This window comes from Pocillopora verrucosa, chromosome 11 (assembly GCF_036669915.1).
Source record: "Pocillopora verrucosa isolate sample1 chromosome 11, ASM3666991v2, whole genome shotgun sequence".
Classification (NCBI taxonomy): domain Eukaryota; kingdom Metazoa; phylum Cnidaria; class Anthozoa; order Scleractinia; family Pocilloporidae; genus Pocillopora; species Pocillopora verrucosa.
Window position 1 is genome coordinate 16,761,924 of NC_089322.1, and position 14,665 is coordinate 16,776,588.

Consider the following 14,665-nt stretch of genomic DNA (forward strand, 5'->3'; position numbering starts at 1 on the left):
AAAGAAAGGTTCCGACGGGAACCCTCCCTTGTCAAAATGATACCAAAGTGGTGCGTTTTCTTCGTGGATCCTCACTACATGTAAGTAAAAACAGTGGTAACGCCAAGACCGTTTGAGCTACGATTGCGTGACCCTCACGTCACACAATACTCAAACATTATTGGCTGGTTTTTAAATGACGTACTCACGCGGCATACATGAATCTCAAATAATTTTGTCGCCATCAATTTCGGAAGTTACTGTACAGATGGCAGTTTTTGTACAACTACTTTCTAAAAGTACCACCAGGTAAAGTAAATAAAACTACTATTTTACTAAATTATTATCGCTCTAATTATCCGATTTTCTAATTAATCCTATTGTTCTAATTGACTAAGACTTAATTAAATGATATGATTTTGGTACACAAACTCAATTTTATCTTCGAACCGCTCGCCGTTGGGTTCATCGAAAATTTCTCCAAACTTTTTGGCAGAAAATGGTAGGATTTTTGTTCTGAAACTCTAATGGTTATTGAAATTTCGTCTGCGGATTTATCTATTGTGAGGGACAGGATATTTTCAAAACAGCAGTTTGAGATTATTTTGCTCGATGGAAATATTATGAAACACATACTTTCAAGTTTGTTTACGCCATCTTGAGATATTCATAACTTTTGAAGTCCCTTGGAGTGCATTGGTTTGTGAAACACCGTTACTTTAGCTTTATTTCTCTTTTACACTTTCTTTTATTTATTTCTCGTTTTTTTTACCATGTCTTTTAGCGCGAGTGTATTTCCGTCCACATCGGACAAGCTGGAGTCCAAATCGGCAACGCTTGCTGGGAGCTATACTGCCTTGAACATGGCATTTTAGCGAACGGTAAAATCAGCAATCCTTCCAGTGAAATCCATGATGATTCATTCAACACTTTTTTTAACGAGACAGAGGCGGGAAAGTTTGTTCCTCGATCAATTTTTGTCGACCTGGAACCAACTGTTGTGGGTAGGTCGCTAACAATTTGATGAAAATATCCAACTCTACTTTGATTTGATCTGATATTCGCTTCCATAGTTGCCCTTAGTATGAAGGCGTTTATGAAAATAAATATTTTAATAGGACTTACGAATTGCATTTCAAAAGTTTAACTTTCAGACATGAACTTGGCTTCAGCAAGATATAACCAACTTTATTTAAGTGTACATGAATTCTGGTTAATAGAGGAGTAACATTCTACCGATACTAACCAAGCTTTATCGATCGAAAGTGATTTAGCCTTCTTATGAGCTGTTTTGTAGTTCTCGCACTTTCTCCGATAAGGATTATGATAAGTATTTTGGTCCTAAGCTTAAGAGTCATGAAGAACTCAATTTGACTTGCCGTGTTTTCTCCCCTTTGCTCTTGCTTTGTTTTGGTCATTTGCAATTACTTTTGAATGCTCTTGCTCGACACAAGTCCTCAAAGGAGGATATACGAAATTATGCAGTTAAACCACTCCAAAAATCCACCCCAATCGTGTCAAAACTTCGACTGAAATTTTGTATTACAAGCAAAAGAGGTCTGTGGGCGGGAGGGGAGGGAAGGACAGACACTGCTGCCCAACCGTGGAGGAGAGGGAGGAAACTTGAGTTGTAAATGGTTAGTGTCCTGACCTTCTATCAACAAAATGGGAGGTTGCAGGTAGTCACTAAACAAACATCAAAGTCAATTTTTATCCAAAATGTTTGTTGTTTTAGCTGCTCTTGTTGCTTTTGTTTTGTGCTCTTGTTATCGTATTTGTTTGTTTGCTTTTTCGCGATGTAGTTATTTCCTCTGTAAAGAGTAGATTCTGGTGATCACTGATCGTGTTTTGTCCGCAGATGAGGCTCGTACAGGAATTTACCGAGAGCTCTACCACCCGGAACAGATGATCAGTGGCAAGGAGGACGCCGCTAACAATTATGCTCGCGGGCACTACACCATAGGCAAGGAAATCCTCGACCTGGTGATGGATAGAATCCGAAGAATGGTCAGTGGTTTTTCGAAACTACTGCAAGGGTAGACTTTAGTTAGGTATCATGTTGAGTGTTGACAGAGTTTGGCCACTGAGGCAGATATGGGTAGGGAAGGAATAGTAGTGAAATTGCTTTTGGAGGGAAAGACTTGAAATACTTTGAAGGTTTGGCTTGCGGTTGACGGAGATGGTGTTTTGGGGGCAAAATGGAAAGTGTGATTGGAAAATGATCTACAACAACTGGTTTCTGAGGTTTGACCCGGTCGGGCCCTTCCCCAAATGAAATGGCTAACAGATGTACTCCAGGGAGGGAAAAGAAAAGCATAAAACAGGAAAACGACGGAAAAAAAATAACATAAGCAAAAACAACAACAACAACAAAAATAATCAAACAAAGAAAGCCCCAGAGACAAAAAGAAATAGAAAACAAACAAACAAAAAACATGAATAAAATTGAGGAACGGTGGTGGCAGATAAAAATGCTTAAGGAAAAAGTGACATAAACAAAACAACAAAACATAAGAAAAAAAAATTAAACTAAAAGTTCACCACCTCCTCTAAAGTGATCAGAAGAATGAATGACTCGGGGCTTAAAATAAAAAATTGTTAAAAAAAAAAATCCCCTGATGAAAAGTACATCTGTTGGTGATTTTATTTGCCCCTTCCTGCGGTCAACCTCACCCTGTTTACAGAAAGAAAAATTACATGTACACCTGCACACACTCATACAAAATTTCCGAAATTTTAGGATATGTTTTAAAGGAGTTCGAAAGACCCATTAGTGATAATCGGCCGTTAGGAATTGTTTCGCTCTGTATTTGTATAAACCCACGGCTGTGGGCTCAAAATATTTGTGATTAATTTTATAACCCTCTTGCAAGGAGGGTTCATGCCATGTGGGGCGGTTTTCGTTTTAAGTTTAGTTTCAATTGCAGCCTTGGGTTTAGACATATTACAGGCGAGTCGGTTCTTGACGTCTGCGCTACTGTTCTGTCTGCCTCAGTTGTGCTTTTTTAAAGGATGACGGTTTAAAATCACGTATTGGAAAATCTGTGGTTTGCCTTTGGGTAGACGAGAAAACTTCTTACTGTATTCTCTACATCGCAGTAAAGAGTTTCCTAGTCTACCCAAGGGCTTTGGTTTATATTTTGCAGGCGGATCAGTGCTCTGGTCTCCAAGGATTCCTTCTTTCGCATTCGTTCGGTGGTGGAACAGGTTCGGGATTTTCTTCTCTCCTCATCGAGCGCTTGGCTGTTGATTACAGCAAGAAGTCGAAGCTGGAGTTTTGTGTTTATCCTTCGCCCAGAGTGTCTACAGCAGTGGTCGAACCTTACAACGCTGTATTGACCACGCATTCCACTCTGGAACATGCAGACTGTTCGTTCCTGATGGACAATGAGGCCATCTATGATCTGTGTCGGATAAACCTGGATGTTGAACGACCGACGTATATGAATCTCAATCGTCTGATCGGGCAGGTAGTGTCCTCCATCACTGCCTCTCTTCGTTTTGATGGCGCATTGAATGTCGATCTGACTGAATTCCAGACCAACCTTGTGCCATATCCGAGAATTCACTACCCTCTGGTGTCCTATTCTCCGATCATTTCCGCAGAAAAAGCCTATCACGAGCAGCTGACCGTGGCGGAAATAACCAACCGATGTTTCCTTCCGTCCAATCAGATGGTCAAATGCGATCCGAGGCATGGACAGTACATGGCTTGCTGTATGCTCTACAGAGGCGACGTCGTTCCCAAAGACGTGAACGCGTCAATTTGCGCCACAAAATCCAAACGCACCGTGCAATTCGTCGAATGGTGCCCGACGGGTTTCAAGGTGGGAATCAACTACCAGCCCCCTTCGGTTGTCCCCGGCGGGGATCAGGCCAATTTGCTCCGGGCGCTTTGCATGCTTAGTAACAGCACTGCCATCGCTGAGGCGTGGGCTCGTTTGGATCACAAGTTCGATTTGATGTTTGCCAAGCGCGCGTTTGTTCACTGGTATGTCGGCGAAGGCATGGAGGAAGGAGAGTTTATTGAAGCGCGTGAAGATCTTGCTGCTCTGGAGAAAGATTACGAGGAGGTGGAGACTGCCCAACCTGATAACGATGACGACGATTATTGACTCTGAGTAACGATTAAAACGAAATAAAAATCGAGTCCTCTTTAAATACATTACACTCAAATCAGTTTGCCTGTATAAACCGGAGAACATCTAACTAAAGATGACAATGTAATTATAAGTTGAATGAGCATGTTTCTACATATCCGCCGAGCAAATATTGCTGCCTCGTACTCGAACTCAGACCTCAATCAGAGAATACGGTTGTAGCTGATACAGTATCGATTTTAACACAAAGTGGAAAAATGTGACGTGGCTACAATAGGGGAGACTGGTGACTAAAAATCGTGTCCTTTCTGTCATGAGCCATGACGTTAGGAATGTTCGTTGCGTCTGACAGCGTAACATGGTTTGTGATACATCGACATTTCATCTCTTATGCAATCGGAATAAGTAGACCATGATACCTCAATTTAACTCTGAAGCGTAAAGAATTGGTTTTCATGGAGCCAAATGAAAGTATTTGAAAGATTGTGGCACAATGTGGACTCTTCTGTCTAAGTGATAATAAAGTTACTTCCTAAATCACTTTTGTTTCAGTACTTTCTTTATATGAACTGTAACCGTCGTGTAGCAAAGACGATACTGCGAGCAAGCAAAAATCGGTGAATAAATACGTGGAGCAGAGAGTAACACTGCGAGAAAGTCCCCACAGGGTGTAGATTTTTCTTTGAATGTTCAGGGATGCAGAAATATGAAACAGATACTAATAAAAAAAAAGAAAATTAAACAATGAATGCGGTCTTTCTCCCTGCTCCTAACTTTCGATCTGGCGTTCTTGTTGTCGAGAGAAATAATGTGAACAGGCATGATCGCAGGAACCCTCAATCTAGACTTATTCCCAGTTCTTCCTTAATAAGATGAATATGCATTTGGTTCAGGTTGTGTTGGGATACATTTCCCTTCCATGTTGTACAATCATATGCAAACATGGTTTACGACTTTTAAGTAGTAGAGTAAAGCACTTCTTTAACTCAGGATAGTCTAAAACCCAAGTGTAGTGTGACGATCAGGGGCGCACGTTCCATTTTTATACTTGCAATCTGTAGGTGTTTTCGTGTCTGACTTTTGTGCACTTGCCAGTGTACGCGCGCAGATGTCACGCAGTTTGAGAAGTGGAGGCGAACAGGGGGGATAACTCTAATTAAAACCCCCTGGGAGGGTAGAAACCTTGAGTACCCTCACTACAATGTTTCTAAGTGGGCGATGTAGCAAGGTGTTTTAAGAATTGAATAAATAATTTATTTCTAAATTCCCTTACAATTTTACAAAAGAATTGTGTCATAATTCCTCCTTCTCGCTGGAGTCACTTTTGCTATTATCCTCTTCTTTTTCATCGTCCTCGTCATCATCTTCCTCCTGCTCCTCTTCATGCTTCACAACTGCTACAGCAACAACAGAAAAACAAAACAAAACAAAACAAAATAAAAAAAACGAAGTAACCCAAATAAACACACATAACATTAGCAAACAAAGAAAAAAACAAGCACACGTACGCCATAAAGCTACAACCAGGCAGAACGAACACTCTTCACGAACTTTACACACGACCTTTAGAGAAACGAGTTGGCATCGTTTATGAAAAAAAAAACACTTGGAGTTCTTCCTCCTCTTGAAAGAGGGATGGCAGAGGAAACCCGATAGAAAGAGAAGCAACAACAGCAAAAGTGACACCACACAAGTGAATTTCTAGATAAAAGCATTTAAGAGTAAGTTACGTCATTAGCACAGTGTAACTCGAATTACGTGACACTACTATGTTGTCACGCAAGAGATACACAAAACTCCTGCAACTACATTTCATCCTTAATAATGGGGTTTTTTGAAAGTATTAATATGGGCAAAATGTTACTCTAAATTGTCAAAGTTTATAAACGAGCTAAATTATCAATTGTTTTCTGTAAAACTTAAGCTAAATTAAGGTAGGTAGATAAACTGCCTTTCGGCTGAAATAAAAGGAGCTCTTCATTTATATTTTTAAAATCTTTTCGTGGTGCAAAATGTCTCTAAAGAGCCAAGCTTGTTTAGGATCGCAAAGTTCCCAACCCGGCTCAACCAACAATTACAAACAACGGCCCTCTGATTCGATAGATGTATTGATATATTAAACTTTATACGATTAAGGCTACATTAACATCTTTTAAGATGTTAAAAATGGACAACCTCCTGATCTCCCTGAACTTAACTCTCTCTGTATTTTTTTTTTAGAATTTTTATCAAGATTGAAAAAAAATTTATATGATATCAGAAGAATTGTACCTCCAGTCAGGTATCTCAATCAACTAATAGAACATGTATAACGCACGAATTGACTCTACGAAGGCTTTGGTTTAACAGCAACACGTAGTTCGACCTCGGAGGTAAGAAAAAACACGGGGGTCTATCTTGTTCTAAAAAACCCTCTCGGGGGATACCACTAAAATAAGTGTTCGGGCCAAAAAGCTTCAAAAAGTGAATGGGTCTGATTATGCTGATCTAGCATTTCATCTCCAGAATCAGACCTACATCTATCACGCAGAATCTTTCTTCTACCTCAGGTGTCCACAACTGTCACGTTCTGAAGTACCACCAAATGAAAGCATACACAACAGTCATAACAACTATAGCAAGCAAGCTGCGTTTCATGACAGCGGCAACTGCACAAGCGAAAAATAATGCGAATAAGACGGAACCAAATTTCATTTGCATTTCGCTGAAGTAGTCGCCCTTTTTTAGCACATCTGCAAGCTCTTCTTCCACTGTCTTTTTGCCTTTATCCGTCTTTTTTTTACCTTTCTTTTTCACACATTTGTCCCCATCACGTTTGAAGCCTTTCTGACAATCGCAGGTGAAACTACCCGGCATATTTCGGCATTTTTCTGATTCTCGGTCGCAGCTGTGTTCATCTGAGGAACATTCGTCCTTATCTAAATAATAACATAAATAATTTTTCTTCGTTTTGAAGATTTCTCGTGGGGAAATTAGTGGACTAATGTTTTCCACGCTAGACTTCACATCGAACTGTCCGGGTTAGAGCCTTAGTTGGCTCCCTTATGTAAGACTCAAACGGTCTTTCGCCATCAGTGTGTGTAAACGCAGCGCTCTAAGCGGTGACCGATTTGGTCGACATGATGGGTGGAAAACACTTCGGCGACCGCGAAAGTCCTCATAATGAATTTCACGAACTATTAAGATGAGAGTCATCATCGCAAGTATTAACGCTACTTGAGCAGTAGACAATTCACAACGAAAAAGACAATTCACAAACTGTGTTCGACGTTCATGTAAGGTGTAACGCTTTTACCACTTAGATAATCATTTGCACAAAACACCATCAATTCTTGGTCGCCATCTTCCAAGGAAAATTGCGACTTAATATAATTTCTGGCGACCATGTCATGGTGTACGATCGCAAACTGGCGACTTTTAAATATCTTAGTTCAAATCTTCTTGGCATTTGACGAATCACAGGGTGGTCAACTTTGAAAGGCTAATCCTGGCGACCAGGCCCTCATCATTAGTGCTTTGGCACGAGTGTTTCTTCGCCCGCGGGAAAGTGTGAGGCCTTAAACAACGTAAGTCGCCGCGAGGTCTGCAAGGTGCCTGGCACTGATTATTAGAGCCAAACCCCCTGAAAACCTCTCCGTGATTCGCCTGAAATATTTCCACGGACAGAGAAATACCCGTCTTGCAGCGCTACTAACGAAGCCTTGCTCGCGGGCTAGACTGATCCCGTCCAACAGGACTGAGGAGTTGCAATTCTCCAACTCGCTTTATGCTACGGAAACTGGGTTAACCCTATAACTCCCATGAGTGACCAAGACAGAATTTCTCCTAACGCTATAAATACAATATCAAGCAGACAAGTGATGAGAATAAAGAAAAAATCTTGATTAGGGGATTATTACTTCATCCAATATTAAATTCTCCAAACTAACATCACAAGAACTATATTGCAGACAGTAAGGAGAATTACTAATGAGATCTTGGGATTTAAAGGGTTAAGACAGGTAGAACCGCTTAGCTTGCGTTCACTGTTTATCCCTGATATTCTCATTGATAGAGAAAGCGTATTATTACCTTTACATTCATTCTCGGTCATCTGATACCCAGCGTTGCATTTTGTACAACCTCGAGACCCCTCTCCGATACAAGTCTCACAAGCAGAGTGACAGGCTGAAATAAAAGCACGGTGAATTAAAAACAATCTCTCCTTAAATATCAAAACGTCTTAAAAGGGACAGATGGAAAACAATTATGACAGACAGAAATATTTCTTACAACGACAAACAAATGATCCAGGGGTATTATCACAAAATTTTCCGCTGGTACAGATGGTTGAATTCTCGGAACATTCGTCCACATCTAAGGAAAAAAAATTCAAGTTAATTAAATACTTTAAAATATATTCGAACTTAATTTCACCCTTTGCAACTAGTTATTCAGTCCAAAATGCGGTTTTCAACAATTTGCCAGAGGCTTAAACGAGCGCTAAGGCAGCACTTTTTGACAACGGGGTTGGGGGAGGGGGGGGGTGGGTTAATTCGCATGTTCTCTTGGACAAACCTCCACCCCTTCTCCCCTAGTCTACAGCTGAACTTTAGTTCAACAACAAATGTAATTTCGTTATTTTCAAAACTGAATTTCTACTAACTTAGGCTGCTTTCTTAAAAGTGTTGAGTGCTACGAGCGTTTTGTGGCATTTTTACAACAAATAAAACCTCGGCGAGATATATCAATCACATCCCAAGTAACAAAGTGCTCCTCATTTCAGCAGACGCAGTACTTCTTGTGATAAACAAACCTTTACATCCTTCTTCCTCGTTCTTAACATAACCGCTGGCACATTCAAGACATCCCTTTGGACCCTCCCCAGTGCAGTTGCTTTCACAAGAATCATCGCAGCCTGAAAAAGATACATATGAAGTGAATTGTTAAGTCACTTATTATCTGTCCGAATGGAGGGATGGGATCGGAATAGCCGCCATATTGTAGCCCGCTCGCTCTTTAGCTGTCCCGCAAAGTCTGAGAGCCTTGGAATTGCCCGATCTAACGGAGTAAGGTTTTCTTTAAGTACAAGATGATGGCCATTCATTTATGTTTTGGGTCTTCGAATGAGAATTTGGTAACAACTTCGAGACTACGTTTGCGAGCAGTCAATCAAGCAACTGAATGTCGACGAAATGAAAATCACTCAATAAACTCGCCACGATTAATGGGTCATACACATTACCTTTACAAACAAAAGATCCTGGATTATTCACACAATACTGTCCTTCTCCACAGATATCTTCTTCATCACATTCATTTTTATCTGAATAGAAAAAGTACATTAATCAAAACAACATGCATCCCGTTGGTTGTCAAAACTCGAAAGTAACCATAGAGTATGCTTGCTATGGTTTTGAGTTCGCTGAGCTCCGTTTATTTTCCCGCGCTTCTCCCCGCTACTTATGTTTTCCCGCGCTTGGCTTGCGTTGTACGTTATCCCACCTGTACGCTCAATTCCAGTCTTTATTCCTTACTACGTATATAACGCCTGCATATCCTCTTCCGCACTTTTCTCTACCTGTATCTTTTCCTGCGCTTGGCATGCGTTGTTTGTGAAGCAACGCTTGTTACTAGTCCTATACATTTTTTCGGGCTTTTCTAACGATGACTTTCCTCAAGCATTCACTTAACATTGAGACAGACAACCTGCATGTTACTCCCCGCTCTTTGCATCGCCTTTCCATTTTCCCGCGCTTTTATTCGGCAACTTGCTTTCCCTATCCCTTGCCTTGCTTGTAATCTGCTTAAACTTTAACTTTCCCCTCGCTCTTGGAATCCGTTAAGAAAGGGCAGGAGCACAGCTCTCGGGCATACATGGAACTACACAGTCGCGCCAAATATACTTTTCAACAAATACCTTTACATCCATCTTCGTCTGTCATATCCCAGCCTCCTTTGCATTTCTCACAGTCTTTGGGTGAGCCGCCAGAGCAACTGTCTGCACAAGACTCGTGGCACGCTGTTAAAATTAACAACAGTTTGTTATCAAGTGCCAGCTGTTTACGTACACCAAGAAAATCTTTGTCAAATTAGCGTTCAAATCCTAAAATAATGTTCCTGTTTTTCTTTGTCCCTTGTTTGTGACATTCTATTAACATTAGCAGAAAACATTCTGCCTGGAAAACATTTCTTTCAAGTCACTTGCACTCCTTTACAGACCTAAAGTCAACTGACCAAACTAAAAACACTTTCAAATATTTAAATCAAGTCTTATACATAACACAAGAAGTTGTGAACCCAAGATAATTTGCAGAATACATACCGGTGCATTTAGGCTCAGAATTTTCATCTTGCTCCTCAAAATACAACTCCTCACACTCATCACATAAGTCACCTTCATACCCGCTGTCACATGAGCAATTTCCTGTTCCTTCCCTTGTGCCATCACCCTAAATATCATTGCAAAGATATTTATTATAAACTTAGGGTACTTTTCACAAGGGCACTGCAATTCCTGACATTTACTGGTAAGCTGAAAATAAAATAAACAGGTCAACACTGTGCATGTGTTTCACTCCTTGCAACACAGAGCTGGTATTGCATAGGTCCAAGAGTTAATTCCGTTACAACAGTTTATTTTTACCCAGCAAATGTCTTAGCTGTATAAAAGTTCAACCCTTTCATTCAAAATTGATACTTGCATACCTCACATTTTCCATGGTCATTGCAAGGAGTATCTTTTCCTCCTGAACATTCTACAGATTCAAAATAATAGAAGGAAAACTTTTAGAAAGAGATGAATTTACTTTTCAAATGAGCAACAGAAAATAAGTACATACAAAATTGGTTCACATTAGCTTAAGTTGAAAAGGGGCCAAGGAGACTTACTCATTATGACAAACATGGGGTCTGACATTGAACAAAACATTTGTCTGATCATTAATAAATTAAAATGAAAGCCATTTCACTGTGAAGAACACATACAAAGTGAACACTGTTGAAGTCTAAAGCCATAAAAGGTGAAATTTGCAAATCATCAGTGGTAAATGAAGACTGCTAAGTAGGCATACCTTTACAATCTGAACCATAAGTACCATTAGGGCAGCACACTAGAAAAAAAGAAAAGAAAAAACAAATTCAAATAATGAACTCCAGCTAGGAAAGTGATAAAAAGGAACTCTCAGTATGTACAACACTTACCTTTTAACTTGTCGATGCAAAACCAAGTATTCATGTCATCATTTTTAAACTGACTGTGACAAAGAAAATAGTCATTAAAGGGTAGGGCTGCATGTTTTTAAATAAAAAACTTTTGATATTTTTGGGGCACAAAATTGATGCACTTAAAGAATGTCATTTGATTTCCATGTGACTTCCCTGAAATAGGGTAATAAACTTCAACCATCAAAACCTCACTTACTGGGTAAACCACCATTCCTCTAATGTTTCTTCTTGTTCTTCAACCATTGCATGGCACTGTAAAAAAAGAAAAAAAAAAAAAAGGAAAAAAATTGACAATCAAAGACAGTTTATTTTCTAGGAGAAGTCAAGGGGACTGAACCATTGGCTAGCTTGTGCCCTTCTTCAAGGAGGCGTAAGAAAGACAGAATGATGGCAAAAATGCAAAATATCTCTTTAAAATTTTATCCTCTGCAAATTGCCTTCATTTAAAAGCCAAGTTACTAAATGCGCAATTTAGAATACTCCAATCCTGTAACTTCACAGTAACATTTTGAACTAAAGGGATAAATTCCAAAGAAAATTACCTCTGAAGCACTATCTTCACAAAGTCCTTCCATAATTTCAACTAATCTGGTTTCACTAGTCAAAAAGAAAACAAAAGAAAATTAACCACCTAGAAGTACTAGAAGTTTTTTCCTTCAGGTATAAACCTAAAATAAAAAGCTGCACTCTTTCAAAAGGGTGTGGTATGAACTCTAGGGTATTATTTAATCCACTTAACATGGTACAAATTTGTTTGTGCCCCACAGTAAATCATCAGTCAGTGTTTTTTCCATAGCAGAGGGATTCCAGACTAGAGATGTGGTATCACCAAGAAACTGGTAACTTTCCTGAGTGTATCAAAGAAAAGGGACAACAACCCACTACAGTCAAACCTGTATTAATCCTTTAACTCCCATGAGTGACCGAGGAAGAATTTCTTCTTACAATATCAAAACAATATCAACCAGATAAGTGATGAGAATAAAGAAAAAAATTAATGTCAATTTTGGAGATAATTGGTTGATCCAATTCAAATTCTCTGAACTAACATTATAAGAACTGTATAGCAAACAGTAGGGAGAATTATTAATGAGATCTTGGGAGTTAAAGGGTTAGGCAGTCGCCCATGGGTAATAGCGGGGTGACAGTTTAATACAACAAGTTGACCCTTTAATACAGTCTGACCAGTAAATGACTTGCGCTTTGTTTGTGCATAATAGTTGTCCTAACAGTCCAAAGAAAAACAATAATCTGCAATAACTTGTGGGAATTCTCAAAGTACTAACATTGATTTTGAGAATAAATTTGACTTGAGAGATTATTCTTAGTTTTATTTGAGAGGTTCTGCTTTAAGTGGCCATTCAATACAGGTGGAAGACAATAGAAACAGGGCTTAACCTTTAACTCTCAAGATCTCATTAGTAATTCTCCTTACTGTCTGCCAAATGATTCTCATTAAGTTAGTTTGGAGAATTTGGTATTGAATCAATTAGTAAACCCATAATTGATATTTTTCTTTATTCTCATCACTTTCAGTTGCTCACTCACGGTAGTTAATGGGTTAAGGACTTAGTCAAGGGAGACAATTACAGCTTAATAATGGTAATAGGAACGAGTGGGGTCCAATTCAGCCTGTAATCACACAAGTTATTAACAAAATTGGACGACCATGAATGGGAGTCTGATTTGTCAATAATAAGTATGATTACAGACAGAACTGGATGACATAAAGTCCTGTTACCAATTAATCAACCAATACAATATCTGGAAAGAAAATACAATTAGGACAAACGTCTCTGCTAAGGAAAGTGTCTAAAGCAAAAGATTTGGAAATTTCCCAGTTTTCTTTTCAAGGTAAGTGGTTGTTGCTATGGTTATGGTGATCAATTCTGTGATTGGTGGATTTAGCTGAGTCATAGTAAAATAATGTCATGGTAAAAGTTTGAATAAAGTTTTTTTTTCCAAAAAATACCTGTTTGCATAGCTTCCAAGTTTCCTCTCTTCCCAATCTGTGTTTCCACCACCAAAGTTAGCTTTTGCTGTTTTTTCTTTTCCCTAAAAATAGTAATTTTAATTAAAAATAGATGTCTCAAAGATGCAAATTTATTCCAGTCACCTTAAAACAGCTACAGTCAAATTTTTTATTCCTCACATCTCTCCTAAAATCTGCATACCAAAATATAACATAAGGAAGAATGGCTCAACTTCAAAAAGTTCTGTAATAACCAAAGATTAAACAGCAAAGAATTCACAAGAATTGACAAATCTATCAGCTAGAAGGTATTACCTTGATTTAGCACCAAATTCCCTCAAATCAGTTACAAGGAATATAGATATATAGCAAGATCAAGGGCAAAAAAAAAATCTAATACTTAAGGTTTAAGAGTTAATCTATGCATTTGTTATATAATTCTAACACGTCTCTCAAACTTTTGTCAAAGTTTTACTGCACATCCTCTCTGTTATAACATTAGAGATATTTAGGCCAAAAATTAGAAAAAAAAAACAAAGCAAAACAAAATAAACAAAGGATAGTTTTTCCAGAAACAAAAATCGAAACCGTCCATTAAATTTCTATCCAATCTTACGAAATACGACACCACAAAATATACCTAAGCTGACTTAGCCCCATAATTAATCATTTGACAAAGTTCTGTAATGCAATAATTAGGACTTAGGTGAGATAAAAGCATTTAATATTTACCTTCTTGAAAGCTTCTACGATGTCTTTACACGTTGGGCATTTGGCTTTCTTTTCCCTAGCAGCTGATCTAAGTGCGGTGCACATTAAAATGTTTACAACTATAAAGATTTGTAAAATCAAGGTTTTTGACATCTTCAAAGAGACTTCCATTAGCTCGCACGTGAGAAAAAAAATGCTGCAATGTGTCTACAAGTGCAAATTTAACAGCAGAAAATCGAAGGGTAGAATTCTACCACATCATTCGAAAATAGGTTAATATAACTCCGATCACTGAATTAAAGCAAGATTATATTATAGAAAACTGGTCGCGTAACATTTCAGCCCGGTGAAATTATCGTGTTTCTCTTGAAGAGAAAACCGCTGGTGAGTCAGGGAAAACCGCGCTAATAGATAGGAGAATAAAGTTTTGATCAGCCATTGTACAATAATTTGTATCACCTTTTTGCGTCCTAAATTCATAATCATTCCACGTGAGGTGAGACAAAACATTAAAATATATCTGAAATTTTCAGAGTTGGTAGATCTATTGATCATTTGAGAACAAAGCTAAGTAGCTTTTTAAGAAGTTTAATAGTATATTCTCTCAAATACTCTTTAAACCTCGGCGCAAAGCGAGGGCTCACTCATGGGAATCAATGAAATGACATGGAAAAATAAACCAATCAAAGTGCTCCAC

General features: G+C 38.7%; 2 protein-coding genes across 6 annotated transcripts; one reads left to right on the top strand and one right to left on the bottom strand.

Moving 5' to 3' along the window:
- The first annotated feature begins 231 nt into the window (after window positions 1–231).
- On the top strand, window positions 232–4,592 carry LOC131774223 (tubulin alpha chain-like). Its single transcript, XM_066174373.1, has 4 exons — window positions 232–288; window positions 764–983; window positions 1,838–1,986; window positions 3,126–4,592. Exons 3-4 carry the CDS (start codon window positions 1,885–1,887, stop codon window positions 4,092–4,094), a joined length of 1,071 nt encoding a protein of 356 aa, XP_066030470.1. The 5' UTR covers window positions 232–288; window positions 764–983; window positions 1,838–1,884; the 3' UTR covers window positions 4,095–4,592.
- Window positions 4,593–5,323: 731 nt separating this feature from the next.
- LOC131774233 (cysteine-rich with EGF-like domain protein 2) lies at window positions 5,324–14,309 on the bottom strand. Of its 5 annotated transcripts, none has more exons than XM_059090246.2 (15): window positions 13,990–14,309; window positions 13,258–13,340; window positions 11,828–11,882; window positions 11,482–11,537; window positions 11,262–11,314; window positions 11,132–11,170; window positions 10,767–10,816; window positions 10,384–10,510; window positions 9,979–10,080; window positions 9,304–9,384; window positions 8,875–8,976; window positions 8,352–8,435; window positions 8,151–8,246; window positions 6,863–6,997; window positions 5,325–5,476 (listed from the first exon to the last, which is right to left on the bottom strand). In XM_059090246.2, exons 1-15 carry the CDS (start codon window positions 14,137–14,139, stop codon window positions 5,373–5,375), a joined length of 1,317 nt encoding a protein of 438 aa, XP_058946229.2. In that variant the 5' UTR covers window positions 14,140–14,309; the 3' UTR covers window positions 5,325–5,372. The 5 variants fall into 5 exon arrangements, with proteins under 5 accessions (XP_058946231.2, XP_058946229.2, XP_058946230.2 ...); XM_059090247.2 differs by having other exon boundaries at window positions 5,326–5,473; XM_059090248.2 differs by lacking the exon at window positions 6,863–6,997 and having other exon boundaries at window positions 5,324–5,476.
- Window positions 14,310–14,665: the final 356 nt, after the last annotated feature.